Source organism: Spathaspora passalidarum (assembly GCF_000223485.1).
Source record: "Spathaspora passalidarum NRRL Y-27907 unplaced genomic scaffold SPAPAscaffold_1, whole genome shotgun sequence".
Taxonomy (NCBI): Eukaryota; Fungi; Ascomycota; class Pichiomycetes; order Serinales; family Debaryomycetaceae; genus Spathaspora; species Spathaspora passalidarum.
In genome coordinates, this window is record NW_006767425.1 from 1744601 (window position 1) to 1759609 (window position 15009).

General features: G+C 37.8%; 7 protein-coding genes across 7 annotated transcripts; 4 read left to right on the plus strand and 3 right to left on the minus strand. All coding sequences in view use genetic code 12, as the record gives it.

The window, feature by feature from the left end:
- Positions 1–102: 102 nt before the first annotated feature.
- SPAPADRAFT_64563 (uncharacterized protein) lies at positions 103–3641 on the minus strand (the record flags this gene model as incomplete). Its single annotated transcript, XM_007372788.1, has 3 exons — positions 103–1312; positions 1369–1504; positions 1629–3641. The coding sequence occupies 3 exons, from the start codon at positions 3512–3514 to the stop codon at positions 1268–1270; spliced, it is 2067 nt and encodes a 688-aa protein (XP_007372850.1).
- Positions 3642–4250: 609 nt separating this feature from the next.
- Positions 4251–4846, plus strand: TIM13 (protein translocase subunit; the record flags this gene model as incomplete). The annotated part of the gene is made up of 1 exon (XM_007372789.1): positions 4251–4846. One exon carries the CDS (start codon positions 4302–4304, stop codon positions 4599–4601), a length of 300 nt encoding a protein of 99 aa, XP_007372851.1.
- Positions 4847–4979: 133 nt separating this feature from the next.
- SPAPADRAFT_58677 (proteasome core particle subunit beta 6) lies at positions 4980–7697 on the plus strand (the record flags this gene model as incomplete). Its single annotated transcript, XM_007372790.1, has 1 exon — positions 4980–7697. One exon carries the CDS (start codon positions 5012–5014, stop codon positions 5738–5740), a length of 729 nt encoding a protein of 242 aa, XP_007372852.1.
- SPAPADRAFT_131422 (uncharacterized protein) lies at positions 5802–6440 on the minus strand (the record flags this gene model as incomplete). The annotated part of the gene is made up of 1 exon (XM_007372791.1): positions 5802–6440. The coding sequence occupies one exon, from the start codon at positions 6438–6440 to the stop codon at positions 5802–5804; it is 639 nt and encodes a 212-aa protein (XP_007372853.1).
- Positions 6627–7601, minus strand: SPAPADRAFT_53704 (uncharacterized protein; the record flags this gene model as incomplete). Its single annotated transcript, XM_007372792.1, has 1 exon — positions 6627–7601. One exon carries the CDS (start codon positions 7599–7601, stop codon positions 6627–6629), a length of 975 nt encoding a protein of 324 aa, XP_007372854.1.
- Positions 7698–7935: 238 nt separating the features above from the next.
- SPAPADRAFT_58678 (uncharacterized protein) lies at positions 7936–9444 on the plus strand (the record flags this gene model as incomplete). Its single annotated transcript, XM_007372793.1, has 1 exon — positions 7936–9444. One exon carries the CDS (start codon positions 8095–8097, stop codon positions 9256–9258), a length of 1164 nt encoding a protein of 387 aa, XP_007372855.1.
- Positions 9445–10888: 1444 nt separating this feature from the next.
- SPAPADRAFT_131396 (cleavage/polyadenylation factor CFT1) lies at positions 10889–14935 on the plus strand (the record flags this gene model as incomplete). The annotated part of the gene is made up of 1 exon (XM_007372794.1): positions 10889–14935. The coding sequence occupies one exon, from the start codon at positions 10889–10891 to the stop codon at positions 14933–14935; it is 4047 nt and encodes a 1348-aa protein (XP_007372856.1).
- Between the last annotated feature and the right edge of the window lie 74 nt (positions 14936–15009).

The window sequence follows — 15009 nt, forward strand, 5'->3', positions numbered from 1 at the left end:
TCAAAATATGCTTGTTATGGCTAATAGCATTACATAGGTTTGTAGCACTATTTAAAGACTAGTCCTCGACGTAAGTTTCAGGTCAAATTAATATATATATACAACAAAGGCAAGAATCAAAACATAGCAGGCACCACTTGTCATAACTTTGCTAGAAATTGGATTTACATTCCATAGATGGAATGGGGCCATTGCTGAGTTTTGCTCGGCTACAGGGTCTCAGGAACAGGTATTTATATCGCTCTGGAATAATACTAGTGGAATTTATATATATAAAAACTTCCATCTATTAAATTAGCAAGTATAAATCTATACAAATATTAACAATTAAATGAACCAACAGCTTTTCAAACCCGACCAAACCAGAGCAGCCAACCCAGACCAACACAGACTAACCAGACTAAACAAGGCCAAACAAGGCCAAACCAGACCGTTTCAGGCCAAACCAAACCAAACCGCAACCAGACCTAAACCAGACCCAAACCAAACATCTATAATCCTAGAGTTACTAATCAAATGTGAAACATAAATAGCTTATGCAAAAGTGCGATAAGCTGGACCATTTAAGGAATAAAAGTGATGAACATAATGCAAACAAGCACAAGCCTATTGAAATGAAAACCAACTTTATTTCTGTCCTCGTTAAGTCACGATCAATTAGGAACGCAAGAATTTGAAAAATATCCAAAGTTGTAGGAATAGGTGGTAGTTGCTGCTCAGTTGATGAATTAACTCCAACAGCAGTATAACTTGACTCATTTGCCGGTGCGTCAGTATTAGTGGAAGCGTTTTGGATTGATGCATACTCGTTCTGATCATAACTAACTGGAAATCACATTGTATTTGATCTGGGAATTAGTGGTGTTGTTTCGGTATAAGGGTTCTCGCTAATGGTTCTGATTGTTAAATGATTTGGCATAGATTTATAGTTAGATAGCTAGATGTAGTTTAGAAGTAAATAAAATAGTTTTATGTGATTTAACTTTTTTTGTAGATGGGACCGAGTTTAAATAAAATGTTTGCACCCATTTGTGGTGAATTTTTTTTAGGTACGCAAAAAACCACAGAAACTGCTTGGCGCTACAAAAGCACTAGGACCAAAAACATTTTTGCTTCATGTTATGGTTCAATTGCTATTCCCACCAAGCTTACATTGACTTAAAATGCAGTGGCCACTACAATACAGTAAGAACCAGTGTTAGTTCTATCTATTCCTATGTATCATTCTATCAGAACTTTTTCTTTTCTTTTTTTTTTGCAGTCAAATTTAAACATTCGGACTAAGCATATCTGCTTTAACCAAAACATGAATCTAGAAACAAGTTAGTATAATTATTCCCACAACAGGTAAACTTTAAATATACATACATCCCGAATGGAAGCATTGATAAATTGTCTAACTTCTAATGCCAACCACACCTTAATCATGCTTAATGCATTCTCATTGGTCAATATTTCTCTACCTTCTTTCAGCACCCCGAGTTTTCTCAACACAGGCAAGGAACTGAAATCGTTAGTAATTGACTGTTTCTATGTACAAGAACATTTGGATTCCCCGCCACTACTGAATGAAAAACATCCCGAGATCATTCTCAGTGGGAAATCCAAATAATAAAGCGTATACGAACCTAGCAAATAAGTCCAATTGTGGGTCCAATTGTCTTCCTATTCCCTCTAACAACAAAATTGCCACAACAACAGTAATGAAATCCCCTTCCATTCTCACATGGTGTTTACGAACCATGCCAATGACTTGATCAAGTAAATCTCCAATACTTATATTCCCCAAGGTAAAAGTTCTTGATTTCATTCGATCAACCAATTTCTCCACTTTAAAGGCAAACATTTCCTTGTCAATTACGGTTTCTGGAGTTCGTGACCTTTCCACCATTAATTCACCAGCGTGATACCCATCAAATTCCGATAATGCTTTAAATAAATCAAGAAAGTTTACTCGGTCCACCTCGTTTAATTCCGTGACTAGCCCAACATCAAGAAAACAAACCTCGGCATGGTATCCGTCACGGTAAAGCTCAGCTAACTTACGACACCATGCGGCTTCGTCATTACCCAATGCTAACAATTCATGAACAATCTTGTCATTATCGACTTCTTGACTTGATTTGACAATCTTGTATTCCTTCTCTGACTGGAATAAGTCATTTTTGTAGAAACGCACCATCATGTTACCAGGGTGTAAATCGGCATGGACGAAATTATCCAAGATTAACATTTTCAAGAATGCATCTAAACCTTTGTCACTTACTTCTTTGGACAAGTTTTTTCCAAAGTTGTCCTTAAGCGATAACATTTTACTCATAGGTACACCCACAATGAACGATTCAACAAGAACATCTCTGGTGGTGAATTGCAAGAATGCCTTCGGGAAATGTATATCCAACCTATCTTTAAAATTCAGTCTGAATCTTGCCAAATTCAACGCTTCAATTCTTAAATCTAATTGCAATCTCATTAATATCGAAAATTGCTCAACTTCATCAGGAAGCGATAACCATTCCATAGTTGGAAGGACATTAACCAAATGAGCAAAGAATTTCATGATCTTTAAATCTCGACTGATTTTGACTTCAACATTAGGGTGCAAAACCTTAATAGCTACCCACTGACTAGAAGACAACGGCTCGTGAAGTTCACTAGACAAGATCTTTTGAAAGAGCTTCAAATGCCAACGGTCTTTCCCTTCGTGACTTTCTTCATCATCAATCCTCTCTAGAGTTTTCTGGGAAAGTTTCCCAATGTATACTTGTGCAATGGCACCGACCCCAATCGGCTCCTCATTAAACTCGTCGAAAATCTCATCAAAGGGAACGTCACCAAAACTCTTGCTGATGATCTTCTTGGTGGCTCTCAAACTGTGGGGTTTTACATTCAGATGCAATTGTCCCAATTCATGACACATTTCCTGCGAGAAGATATCGGTTCTTGATGCCGCCCATTGACCCAATTTGATAAAACTTGCACCTGCTAATTCGGCGGCGTGACGCAACATCTTGTACCATAACTTTGCTCCTGAATTTCTTTTCCCTATCCAGCATATGGGCGAGGTAATTAGTAGTGGAACGAATATGAGGGATAGTTCCATGAATCGGATAAATGTTATTGTGGGGTCGATGACGTAGTCGGTAAGCGTGAATCGAATGTAGTAGTATATTCGCTTGATTATATTTGGATGTGATTTCTTTTGTATCCGGAATTCCTCGTATTGTTCAGTTTCTTCTCGTTGTGATGCTTTGTAGAGTGACATTTCGTATGTTTCTCCACGAGTCACCTCCTGGACGGGGAGTTCATGAATTGATGTATCTAACGCGTGAACATCATTGCTTATTCTTTGGCTGTTGTAATATAAAAGTATAGATGCTGAGACAACTCCCGTGGCTGCTCCTAATACCCGATGATTCAACCGCGGTTTAGGTGCATAGTAGGTTCTAGTGGAGAACCTGACAGCACATCTTGCTTTGAAAAGTATGTTCGGCTTAAACACACGTGGTATCATATTTACACTGTGATGATGTGACTATAAAGAAAGGAACTACTCAAAAAGAACACTATATTATCATTGAGCAAGTATATCTTGTTGTTGTGGTTATAAGGAGATGTGAAATTTTGCTTGTCTCAATTTTTTTTTCTTAAAGCCGTTGCGCCCCAAATACCGTGAACGTGATCCGGTAGGCGTCGGCTCAAGTGGGTTTGGTTGCTAATTTTATACAATGATGATAAAGACAATGAAAACATTGTGATTTCACGAGGATTCATTGAGCGTTAAGCAAGCAAGCATACTTTATCTGAAACTAGCGCTGAACCTTGTCAGAGAAATGATCCGTATAAGTCCGATGGAATCTCTTATACAAGATTCTTTATTTCCGTTTGCCACTATATATTCTCAACAATTCTTGTACATTTAACTACATAATACTTGGTAAGCTCCTTCAATCGTGTTTTAGAAGAGTATTTCTAGTTTGCATCCGCGTATGGTCACCAGGTTGTCCCCAATTCTGCATTACATTTGAAATGGTCCATTGTGATTTCCTTCTGAATAACCTCCCAGATTAATTCTAGGTATTGGAAAAGGTAGTGGAACGCCATCCTCTAAAAGAACATTGACCATTCAATGCATGGAAGCAGACATGAGGTGGTGCCCACTTACAGATCTCAATTCTTTATGTTATCACGTGACATATTTAGTCCAATTGATTTCAATTTTTTTTTTTTTCCAATCTCGGATTTTCATCAAATCAAACCATATAACTCACCACAACATACAATACGGTACCTCACACACAATGGGTCTTTTTGGTTCTTCCTCCGCATCAGCTCCGGCTGATCCAGCATCAGCAAAATCACAACAAGTGAAACAAGAAATCCAACAACAAATCAGTCAGGAATTAGCTACTGCCAACGCTACCGAATTAGTCCGTACCATAACCGAAAACTGTTTTGACAAATGTATATTCAAACCTCAAGAATCCTTAAGCTTTCAGGAAGATCAATGTATTGCACAATGCCGTGAGAAGTATATGAGATCGTGGAATGTTATTTCCAAGAGTTATATCAGTAGAATTCAAGAGGCTGCTAAACATTAAGTAATGGATGGGTTTATAGAGTGGGATAGTTTAATAGGGGATGACACGTCCCGATTCGACTATGCTAATGGTTAGTTTATTAGATGTGTAATGATGTCTGTATATAATTTTATCTAATAAACTTTAACTGTGTATCTATTTTATTGGCAAATGCCGTCATAGTATCTAAAGTAAACTGATTGACAACTATTTTTCTAGATCATATACTATAATGTGCTATATAACATATTATACATTGTCAATATCCGTCCAGGTGGCCGTACCTTAAGCTAACGTTGTAAGACTAGTTGGAAAATTTTGGTAGTGCGCCAACCCGAAAATACTACTGCGATTGAAATGGGCAAGAAAATCAGTGGCGACAACTAACAGTGCAACAACTACACTATTTTAGCACCCCCCAAACATACACAATGCAAACAACAGTGGCATCAGAATACTCTAATGAGATCCATTCGGTCCCAATCGAGCACAGATTCAATCCATATTCCGACAATGGGGGTACCGTGTTAGGTATCGCCGGAGAAGATTTTGCCGTTTTGGCAGGAGACACAAGACAAGTAGAAGGATATTCCATCCAATCGCGGTACGAGCCCAAGATCTTTGACGTGGGTGACAATATTGTCATGACTGCCAATGGGTTTGCTGCCGACGGAGTAGCATTGATAGACAAATTCCGTCAACAATTGAAGTGGTACAAGTTTGACAATTTTGGGGGAAAGTTGGAAATAAAAAGTGCAGCCAGATATATTCAACATTTGTTATATGGCAAGCGATTCTTTCCTTACTACGTGAGTACTTTGATTGCTGGATTAGATGAAGAAGGTAAGGGAGCGGTATATTCATATGACCCTGTCGGTTCGTATGAACGAGAACAATGTAGGGCTGGTGGGGCTGCCGCCAGTTTAATAATGCCGTTCTTGGATAATCAAGTCAATTTCAAGAATCAGTTTATCCCAGGAACCGACGGAAAGGAAAAGAAACCATTAAAGTATTTAACGTTGGAAGAAGTTATCGAATTGGTTAGAGATGCATTCTCTTCCGCTACTGAAAGACACATTTATGTTGGTGATGGATTAGAAATTAAAATTGTTACTAAGGATGGAGTAAGAACTGAGTACTATCCATTGAAGAGGGATTAGATTAGTCGGTATAGAAATACACACAGCACCCTTTATTAAAAAAAAATAAAAGTCTATACACTTAAACAGGTAACTCAAACTTCTTTCCCTTCATAACCTTGGTGTAATAAATGTAAAAGAAATCAGAGTAGATAGCCGTTTGTAAAAGACCAGTCAATACAGAAACATAATCGAAGTGATCTTCAACGTAATATCTGTAAATCCAATTGGGAATGTACAAAGCACGATAGATCCCCAAGGCAAAGATATAATGACTGGTAATATTTTCAGCCTCTCCAGTACGTTGCAAAATGAACAATTGTGGTAAAATAGCTACGGCTTCTAACCAAAGTGAAAATGACCACAATATTTCCATAGGGGTGTATTTATGGGTGAAAATCACGGCCGCCACTGCTGAAGGCCCCACGAGATACTTGATTGGAAATGTGTCAATGTCGGCCTTGATGGTCTTTTGGTATTTGTAAACCATAACGTAGACGGTGTATAATGACGATCCGATGAAAAAAACTTTCAATATGGAGTTATAAAGGGAAAAGAACTTGGTGAACAAGTTCAAGTATCTTGTAAAGTAAACAAGAACATATAATACTTGGGTTTTTAACGACAACCCATTGATGGATTTGTTGGTTTCAATGGCATAAAGCAATATGAATATACTGGCCAAATGGGAAAGGTCTCCAAAGAATCGAAAGATATTCATGGTGTTGGATATGTGCTATGTTATGTTATGTAGATCTATAAACTTGTTTAGGTGTTGTATTGCTGATTTTTTTTCCGTTCTAGACACCTCAGACGTTTTTCTGGGACGGACAATTTTTGCTGGTATGTGCTATATACAGGAAACAGACACCGCCGTCAAGCCACGAAACAGCCACAATCAAGGGTATTATAATTCAATTTGCTGTAACAAGATTTGGTATTGTTCTTCTTCCAGGAGGTTTCCGTCACTAACATCACTTTGCTTAAGGTTCATTCCTTTTCTTTGGAATAAATGCCCCTGGTATTCGAGATATTGCAAGTTAAAGTTATGTAACTCGTCGGTATTCTTAAACCATGGTAGCTTGTCCTGGCCAGTGATGAACAGTACTATCTCTTTGTCGTCCAATTTGGGTTTGATTTGATGAGAAGTGGTGTGGTATGTTTGAAATTGTCCATTTTTAACATTAAAGTACATCATACTGGGGAAAGTGTTGATTTCATAGCGTGCGAAAATGTCTGAATCGGTGAATTTTTCAATGTCAACCAAGGCGAAATCGGTAGTTCTAGCATATGATGATTGTGCTGTTTCTTGATAAAAATGGGCTGGATATTCCCAGTCTCTCCATTCGGGGATGTATCCACCAGTAAACACCACCAATTTGTTCTTTTTGTTTTTTGTTTGGACAAATTTGTCAAATTCCGTCAGATTTGTAATCGTCTTTATGGGAGACACGAAATTGTCATAGTTGGGCTTGACATTGGCCTTTGCTTCTAAAAACTCAATCAAGGTGGTCAAATCTCTGTTTGCATCATAAGTGAATATCTCCTTGGTTTTGTATTCAAGTAGTTTTAATGTAGGATAGTGTTGCACCTTGAACAACTCGCTTAACCGTTTATTCTTTCTTGCGTTCGTCTTGATCACTTGGAACGCGTCCGGCTTACTGATATTGTTAAACAATACACTCAAGTTGTCAAATACGGGATTGAACTTGGCACAGTATTTACATGTATCTGAGTAAAAGTAAATAAATGAAAACTCGGATCTTTCCAATGTAGGTACAATTGACCCATCGTCAAACTCAATAATAAAATCACTAACCTGGCCACTTACGGAGTGAACGGTTAAATTCCATAATAGCAAACAAAGAAGAAAGAAATGCATGCCAAAAACCTTAAATAATATCGTAAGTCACAAACACGTTGTCGTATTCTTTGTTGAAACAAAGTAGGCTCCAGTACTTAGACTCCAAATTTACTGATGGAATAGATAAAAAAGTTTTGCTGAGCATGATGTTTTTTCTTTTTTTGTCACTACATTTCCGCACTCGGCCGAATTAGGAAATCACCAGCCTGGTATTTTTTATTTTTTATTTTTTATTTTTTTTTTTTTTGCAATCGATTTTCTCAGCCAGCCTTCTTTTGTATCATTCGAAGCCTGCCACCATTTTTCTACGCTGGCAATAACAGGGTCCATGTTCTTTCTATCGAGGGACCTTAGACCAGCATCGAATCTGATTTGTGTGATCTGTTCTTATGCCATGCACATAGACCATTGTCCCTAGACGAACAATTTCCATTTTATATAAAAGCAAGTTTACGAACCCTTTTCCTAAAATCCACAACCCTCCACTTTTTCTTTACATAATTTATTACCAATGAAAGCTTTTATACCATTTACATTATTTGCAACTATCCTTGCTGCTAGTGAGTCTAGCATGCTTACCATAAGGTCAACTGTGATCTCAACCTTGCCTTGTCCAACATCAAGTTCAACTTCATTATATCAAAATAGCACATCCACTTCACCAACACTGAGTGTTTCAGTATACAATAATTCTACTAGTTCTGCCACAACATTATTTAACCTTGCAGCTACTGAGACAATTAACACTGATTCAACAGAATCAGAAACAGAATCAGACCCAACTACTTCAGATCCAGTAGAATCTACTGTAGAGCCAGCAGAAACAGATCCAGTAGAATCAACAACAGATCCAGCACAAACTGAAGACCCAACAGACACTGATGCAGTAGAAACTACTGCTGACCCAACAGACACTGACCCAGCACAAACTGCTGATCCAACAGAAACTGATCCAGTAGAAACCACTGCAGACCCAGCAGAAACTGATCCATCCAGTGCAGGAAACCAAGAAGATCCAGTTGAAAGTTCTACTGAATCAGACCCACAAACTACATCTGAAGATCCAGTTGAACCTACAGCTGCAACAGAAATTACCCCTGAAGATCCAACAGAAACTGTAACTGATATCCGCAGCACCCTCGTCACAATCACCTCCTGTTCTAATGGTGGTTGTACCTTAGTTACTCAAACTTCTGGTGTTGAAACTAGTGTCCAAGGAGATACTACCTACACTTCCCTCTACCCAATTGGCAGTTCAGTCACCGAACCAAACACTACAAAGGCACCAAAACCCTCGGCCACATCCACCGTGACTGACTTCTACACTACTGTTGTAACTGAATATTCATGCCATGATGATGCCTGCGTGGCAGTTTCCAAAACCACTGGAGTTACTGTGATTACCCATGCTGATACAGTATACACCACGTTCTGTCCACTCACCACCGAATCTCCAACTCCAAGAACAACTCAAGTTCCAACTCAAACAGTCAATGTTATTACCAGTAATATTATCACTGAATCTAACGTCGCAATTTCCACATTCGTGCCTCAGGTGAACTCAACTACCACTCCAACAATCTCCACCTATGACTCCATATACGAAGGCAGTGCTGCTATTGTTCCAACAAGTGCTTTCGGAATTATTTTTTCATTAATTTTCTTTATGTTATAATTGACTTAGTATATAGAATTCTCTTTAGATTGGTTAAGGAATATATTTATGCGTTTGCATACATTCTGTAAGTCCGGGTATTGCATAAGCCGCACATGTTCCGTAGCTGCAAAATTATGTGATATGGCATATCAAAGAAGTAAATCATAAATAGACCAAATAGCAATGTATATTGATCAACTTGTTAACATTTTCAGAAAAACGCACTTGTAATGAGTACTCGCACAAGCAAGGAAGTTTGTCGTATCCGTGAGTTAATTGCACCTTATCCCAAGTAGGGTTTAATTTAATGAACAAACTATTTTCCTTTTTTTGCACGTTTGAGAACTGTAGAAAATGGTTGAGTATTTTATCCGTTATGAAAGAGTATTCTCATTTTCATAGCTACTACATTCGCTGAGAAATAACAAGAAATAACAATGCAAGCGTTGGATAATGGTGGGGTGATGGACTACGATGGAAGTTATATGTGCATGCATGGCATCTGGGAAGAACTTTACCCTCGCAAGCAACAAAATACGTAATTGTGACAATGCTGATATATATTGCAACTGTAAATTCTGACCTATGTTGGCCGGTTTGAGAGTAAGAGATCATTGCCGGCTGGTAGCTGATGCGTATCAGTATCTGTTTGGCAACTATCACTTTAAATCTGCTTTCTGCTGAAGGAATATATGACCATAAACTTTGTCACCATCAGTTTCTATTCACATTTTTCTCTTTTAAGTGTTCAAGTGTAAAGTATTATTAATACCATTTTATATTTGTACATCGATTCGAGACGGTTGCAAATGAATCTCTTCAGTCTAACAAGCATATTTGGAATGATCAGAGTTGAAAAAAAAGACAATTTTCAGCATAGGAGAAATATATCAAGTTCTGTTTAGATAGGGATATTCGGCTAAAGTGTATAGCAACTACTTTTGATGTTAGTATTGGTTGTAAACCTGGATTATGGCGAGACCATTGTAGGAAAAACACTTATCCATGTACCCGAAAAATATCGGATGCACTTGATCTGAACCCATGATAAACCTTACCCAAACCACCGTAAAAAGTCCACTAACGATATAAACATACATACAAAAGTTGATCACAATTATCTGAATAATATATCTATCGCCTCAAATTTAAAGGGCTTATAAAATCATTTATTTCTCCCAAAATCCACTCCGCCAAAGGTTTTCCGGTTCGTGCTTCGTCTACATCATCCGAAAAATCCTTGTCACGACCAGGGTGGTGTCATGAAATACCCAGTTTCCCGGCATATCTTCCGAACTAGTCGTACCTCCCCAGTGGGAGCACATCAAGTCCATATAATATTCATACGATAATTCTGATTTTTACATCGCTAATCCATTATTCTGACCGTATAACCCGGCTGTCCACATTTGTTGCAAATGCTATAACTCCGTGATTCACTTTTTCTTCCAAGTAAGAGAGAGTTGGGGAATGTGACGCCGCACCCTTTCAAAATTGAAGTGTGTACTGCATATAACCCCGGCTATGAAAAAAAAAACTGGCTCTCCCATTCCAACAAAACTAACAAAAAACTTACAACCAAGGTGTGTACTACAGCTGGTTTATCATACTACGAGTGTAAGAAGAGTAATCATTCGTGTGATTATCGATGGACGCATACCATGAGTTTATAGAACCGTCAAGGGTCAACAATTGTGTTGGATGTAACTTTATATCACCCCAATCTAAACATCTAATTGTTGCCAAGGGTAATTTGCTCCAAATCTTTGAACCAGTGCTTATAAAACAACAATCAACACCCACAAAACCCAAATACAAACTACAGATCATAGGACAGTTCAAGCTTAATGGATTGATCACAGATTTACATCCTTTACGGACAGTCGAGAATCCCCATTTGGATTACTTGATTGTTTCTACCAAATACGCTAAATTCTCCATCATCAAATGGAATCACCATTTACATACGATTTCCACGGTGTCTTTGCATTACTACGAGCATGCAATTCGAAATTCGACTTTTGAGAAGTTGGGGATCTCTGAGTTGATAGTGGAGCCTACTTTTAACTCGTGCAGTTGTCTTCGATTCAAGAATCTTTTATGTTTCTTACCATTTGCAGTTTCAGACGAAGAAGAAGAGGAAGACGACGAAGAAGATATGGACTTGGACAACAAGAAAGAAAAGAAGGAGAAGTTGGATATAAACGGCAAACCAGCCGATGCTGTGTCTTTCTACGACTCGAGTTTTATAATAGACGCACAAACTCTCGATTCGTCCATTGAAACCGTGGTGGATATTCAATTCATGCATAACTATAGAGAACCAACCATAGCAATTTTATCCCTGAAAAGTAATGTGTGGGCCGGAAACTTGCTCAAAGTCAAGGATAATGTCCTGTTCCAAGTGATGACCTTGGATCTCGTGTCAAAGTCCACCGTGTCTGTGTTTAAGATTGATAACTTACCTTATGAAATAGATAGGATTATTCCGTTACCTTCTCCATTAAATGGATGTTTATTATTAGGATGTAATGAAATATTTCATGTTGATAATGGTGGGATCATTAAACGTATTGCTGTCAATTCATTTACTTCATTAGTCACGGCCTCCACAAAGAGTTACCAAGATCAAACTGACTTATCCTTGCTGTTGGAAGATTGCTGTATTATTCCTATCCCTGGTGATCATCGTGTCCTAATGGTGTTGACTACTGGACAATTCTTCTATATTAATTTTGAATTGGATGGAAAGGCAATTAAAAAAGTTCATATAGACACTGTGGATCAAGCGTTGTATAGCCAGATTAAATTGTGCTATCCAGGAGAAGTTGCAGTTTTAGATCACAACTTGTTGTTTTTCGCTAATGAGAATGGAAACAGTCCGTTGGTTCAGTTTAGATATACTGATGTCGATCAAAAAAGAATTACCCAAGAAGCAGCAAAAGAAGAGAAGAAGGAAGAAAAAGATGACGAAGAGGATGAAGATGATCTATATATGGATGAAGAGAATGAAGAAGAACAGAAACAAATTATATCTAATTCGCCAATCGAGTTTATTCATCATGACGAACTTATTAATAATGGACCAATTTCTTCATTTACCCTCGGAACTTATTCTCGAGAAAAGTTTAAATCCAATTTACCTAATCCAAACTATAATGAGGTTTGTCTCGTTGCCAATGCAGGAACTCATGAATTGGCCAAGTTGAATATAATCACACCCACCATCCAGCCAAACATTTCGTTTTCATTGACATTCTCCCAAGTCAACAGAATGTGGAACTTAAATCAAAAATATTTGATCACGTCCGATGACATCAATTCCAAATCGGAAATTTTTCAAATTGAAAAGTCCTTTGCTAGGTTGAATTCTAAAGATTTTATAAACGATGAATTGACTATCAACATGCATGAATTGAACAATGGGAAATTCATATTACAAGTCACCCCAAAACAGATTGTATTATACAACAACAACTTCAAAAAGAGATTGACCTTGAATGATGAAATCAAAGATGATGAAATCTTGAGCAGTATTCTCCGTGATGAATTTATGATGATCTTTTTAGCCAGTGGTGACGTCATGATTTTCTCAATCAATACTTATAATGAAACGTATACCAAGATTGAAATTCCAAAAATGTTAAGTGATACAATTATCACCACCGGTTATATTACCAATTCCCACTTATTAAGTGCGGTCCTGAAGGATGTGAACTTGTTGATTAATAGAGGAACAAAGAGAAGACATGGTTCGATTGGTGGTGCACCTCCTGCTAAACCCACCACCGGACCTAAACTGAAAATGTTTGTTTTGGTTACTGGTGATAATCGAATTGTGGCATTTAATAGATTTCATAATCAACGTTGTTTCCAATTGAATCATGTGGATAAATTCACTGATAATTTGACATTGGCGTTTTTCGACCCGAACCAAAATGCCCCTGATCCATTCATTAAACAAATCATCTTGAATGAGTTAGGAGATAGGACACACAAGGAGGAATACTTGACTATATTGACGATTGGAGGAGAAGTCATAATGTATAAGCTTTATTTTGATGGTGAGAATTACATATTCAAGAAGGAAAAGGATTTACGGATTACCGGTGCTCCTGAAAATGCATATCCTTTAGGAACCACCATTGAAAGAAGATTAGTTTATTTCCCCAATTTGAACGGATACACCAGTATTTTCGTCACAGGTATAATCCCCTACCTCATCATGAAACCCATGCATTCCATCCCACGAATCTTCCAATTTTCGAAAATACCAGCATTATCAATATCGGCATTTTCCGATTCCAAAATCAAGAACGGGTTGATCTTTTTGGATAATAGTAAGAATGCCCGTATTTGTGAATTATCCCTTGATTTCACGTATGAATTCAATTGGCCTATGCGACAAATCCATATTGGCGATCTGATTAAATCGATCACATACCATGAAACTTCAAACACGTATGTTGTGTCTACATTCAGGGAGATTCCTTACGATGGGTTAGATGAAGATGGGAAACTTATCGTGGGTACACTTCCCGATAAGACTCCGCGTCCGGTGGCTTATAAAGGATCCATTAAGATGATTTCGCCATTAAACTGGACTGTGATTGACACCATTGAATTAGACGACACGGAAGTTGCCATGAATGTTCAAAGTATGATGTTAGATGTGGGATCACTGATGAAGAAGTTTAAGAATAAAAAGGAGTTTATTGTGATAGGCAGTGGGAAATACCGTAATGAAGATCTTGTTGCTAATGGATCGTTCAAGATTTTTGAAATTGTCGATATTGTGCCTGAACCAGGCAAGCCAGAAACCAATCATAAGTTCAAGGAGGTCTTCCAAGAAGACACTCGGGGTGCCGTCACTAGTATTTGTGGATTAAGTGGCCGACTCTTGATTGCACAAGGACAAAAGGTTATTGTGAGAGATGTCCAAGATGATGGGGTTGTGCCGGTGGCGTTCTTGGATACTGCCGTGTACGTCAGTGAACTGAAAAGTCTTGGGAATTTATTAATGTTGGGAGATCCCCTCAAAAGTTGTTGGTTAGTTGGATTTGATGCCGAGCCATTTAGAATGATTATGTTGGGGAAAGACTTGCACCATTTGAACGTAAGCTGTGGAGATTTCATTACTAAAGACGAAGATATTTACATGTTAATTGCTGATAATAATAACATTCTTCATTTGATTCAGTATGATCCTGATGACCCACAATCTTTGAATGGACAACGATTGATTAGCAAATCCGCATTTGAGATTGAATCCACCGTGAGCTGTATGCGGAAATTGCCCAAGATTGAATCAAGTTTTGAGAAAAGTGAGATCAAATTCCTGCCTATTGATGAATTCCAAATTATTGGATCAACCAGTGATGGATCATTTTTCAATGTTTTCCCTGTGGATGAATCAAGTTACAGAAGAATGTATATATTGCAACAGCAATTAACCGACAAGGAGTATCATTATTGTGGGTTGAATCCAAGATTGAATAGGTTTGGTGGTGCCATTGAGTTGCGTGATAATGAAACTAACACCAAGCCAATATTAGATTTTGGGTTGATTAAAAGGTATGCTCAATTGAACGAAGATCGGAAGCGGAATTTAGCCAGTAAAGTCAGTGCCAAGGATATTTATGTTAACATTTGGCAAGATATCATTGAATTTGAGCATTCTTTACAAGGATTGTGATTATGTATCTATATGTATTAATAAAAGTATTTGCAGTAATTACTACACTTATATTTGTCTGGAGAAGAATAAAT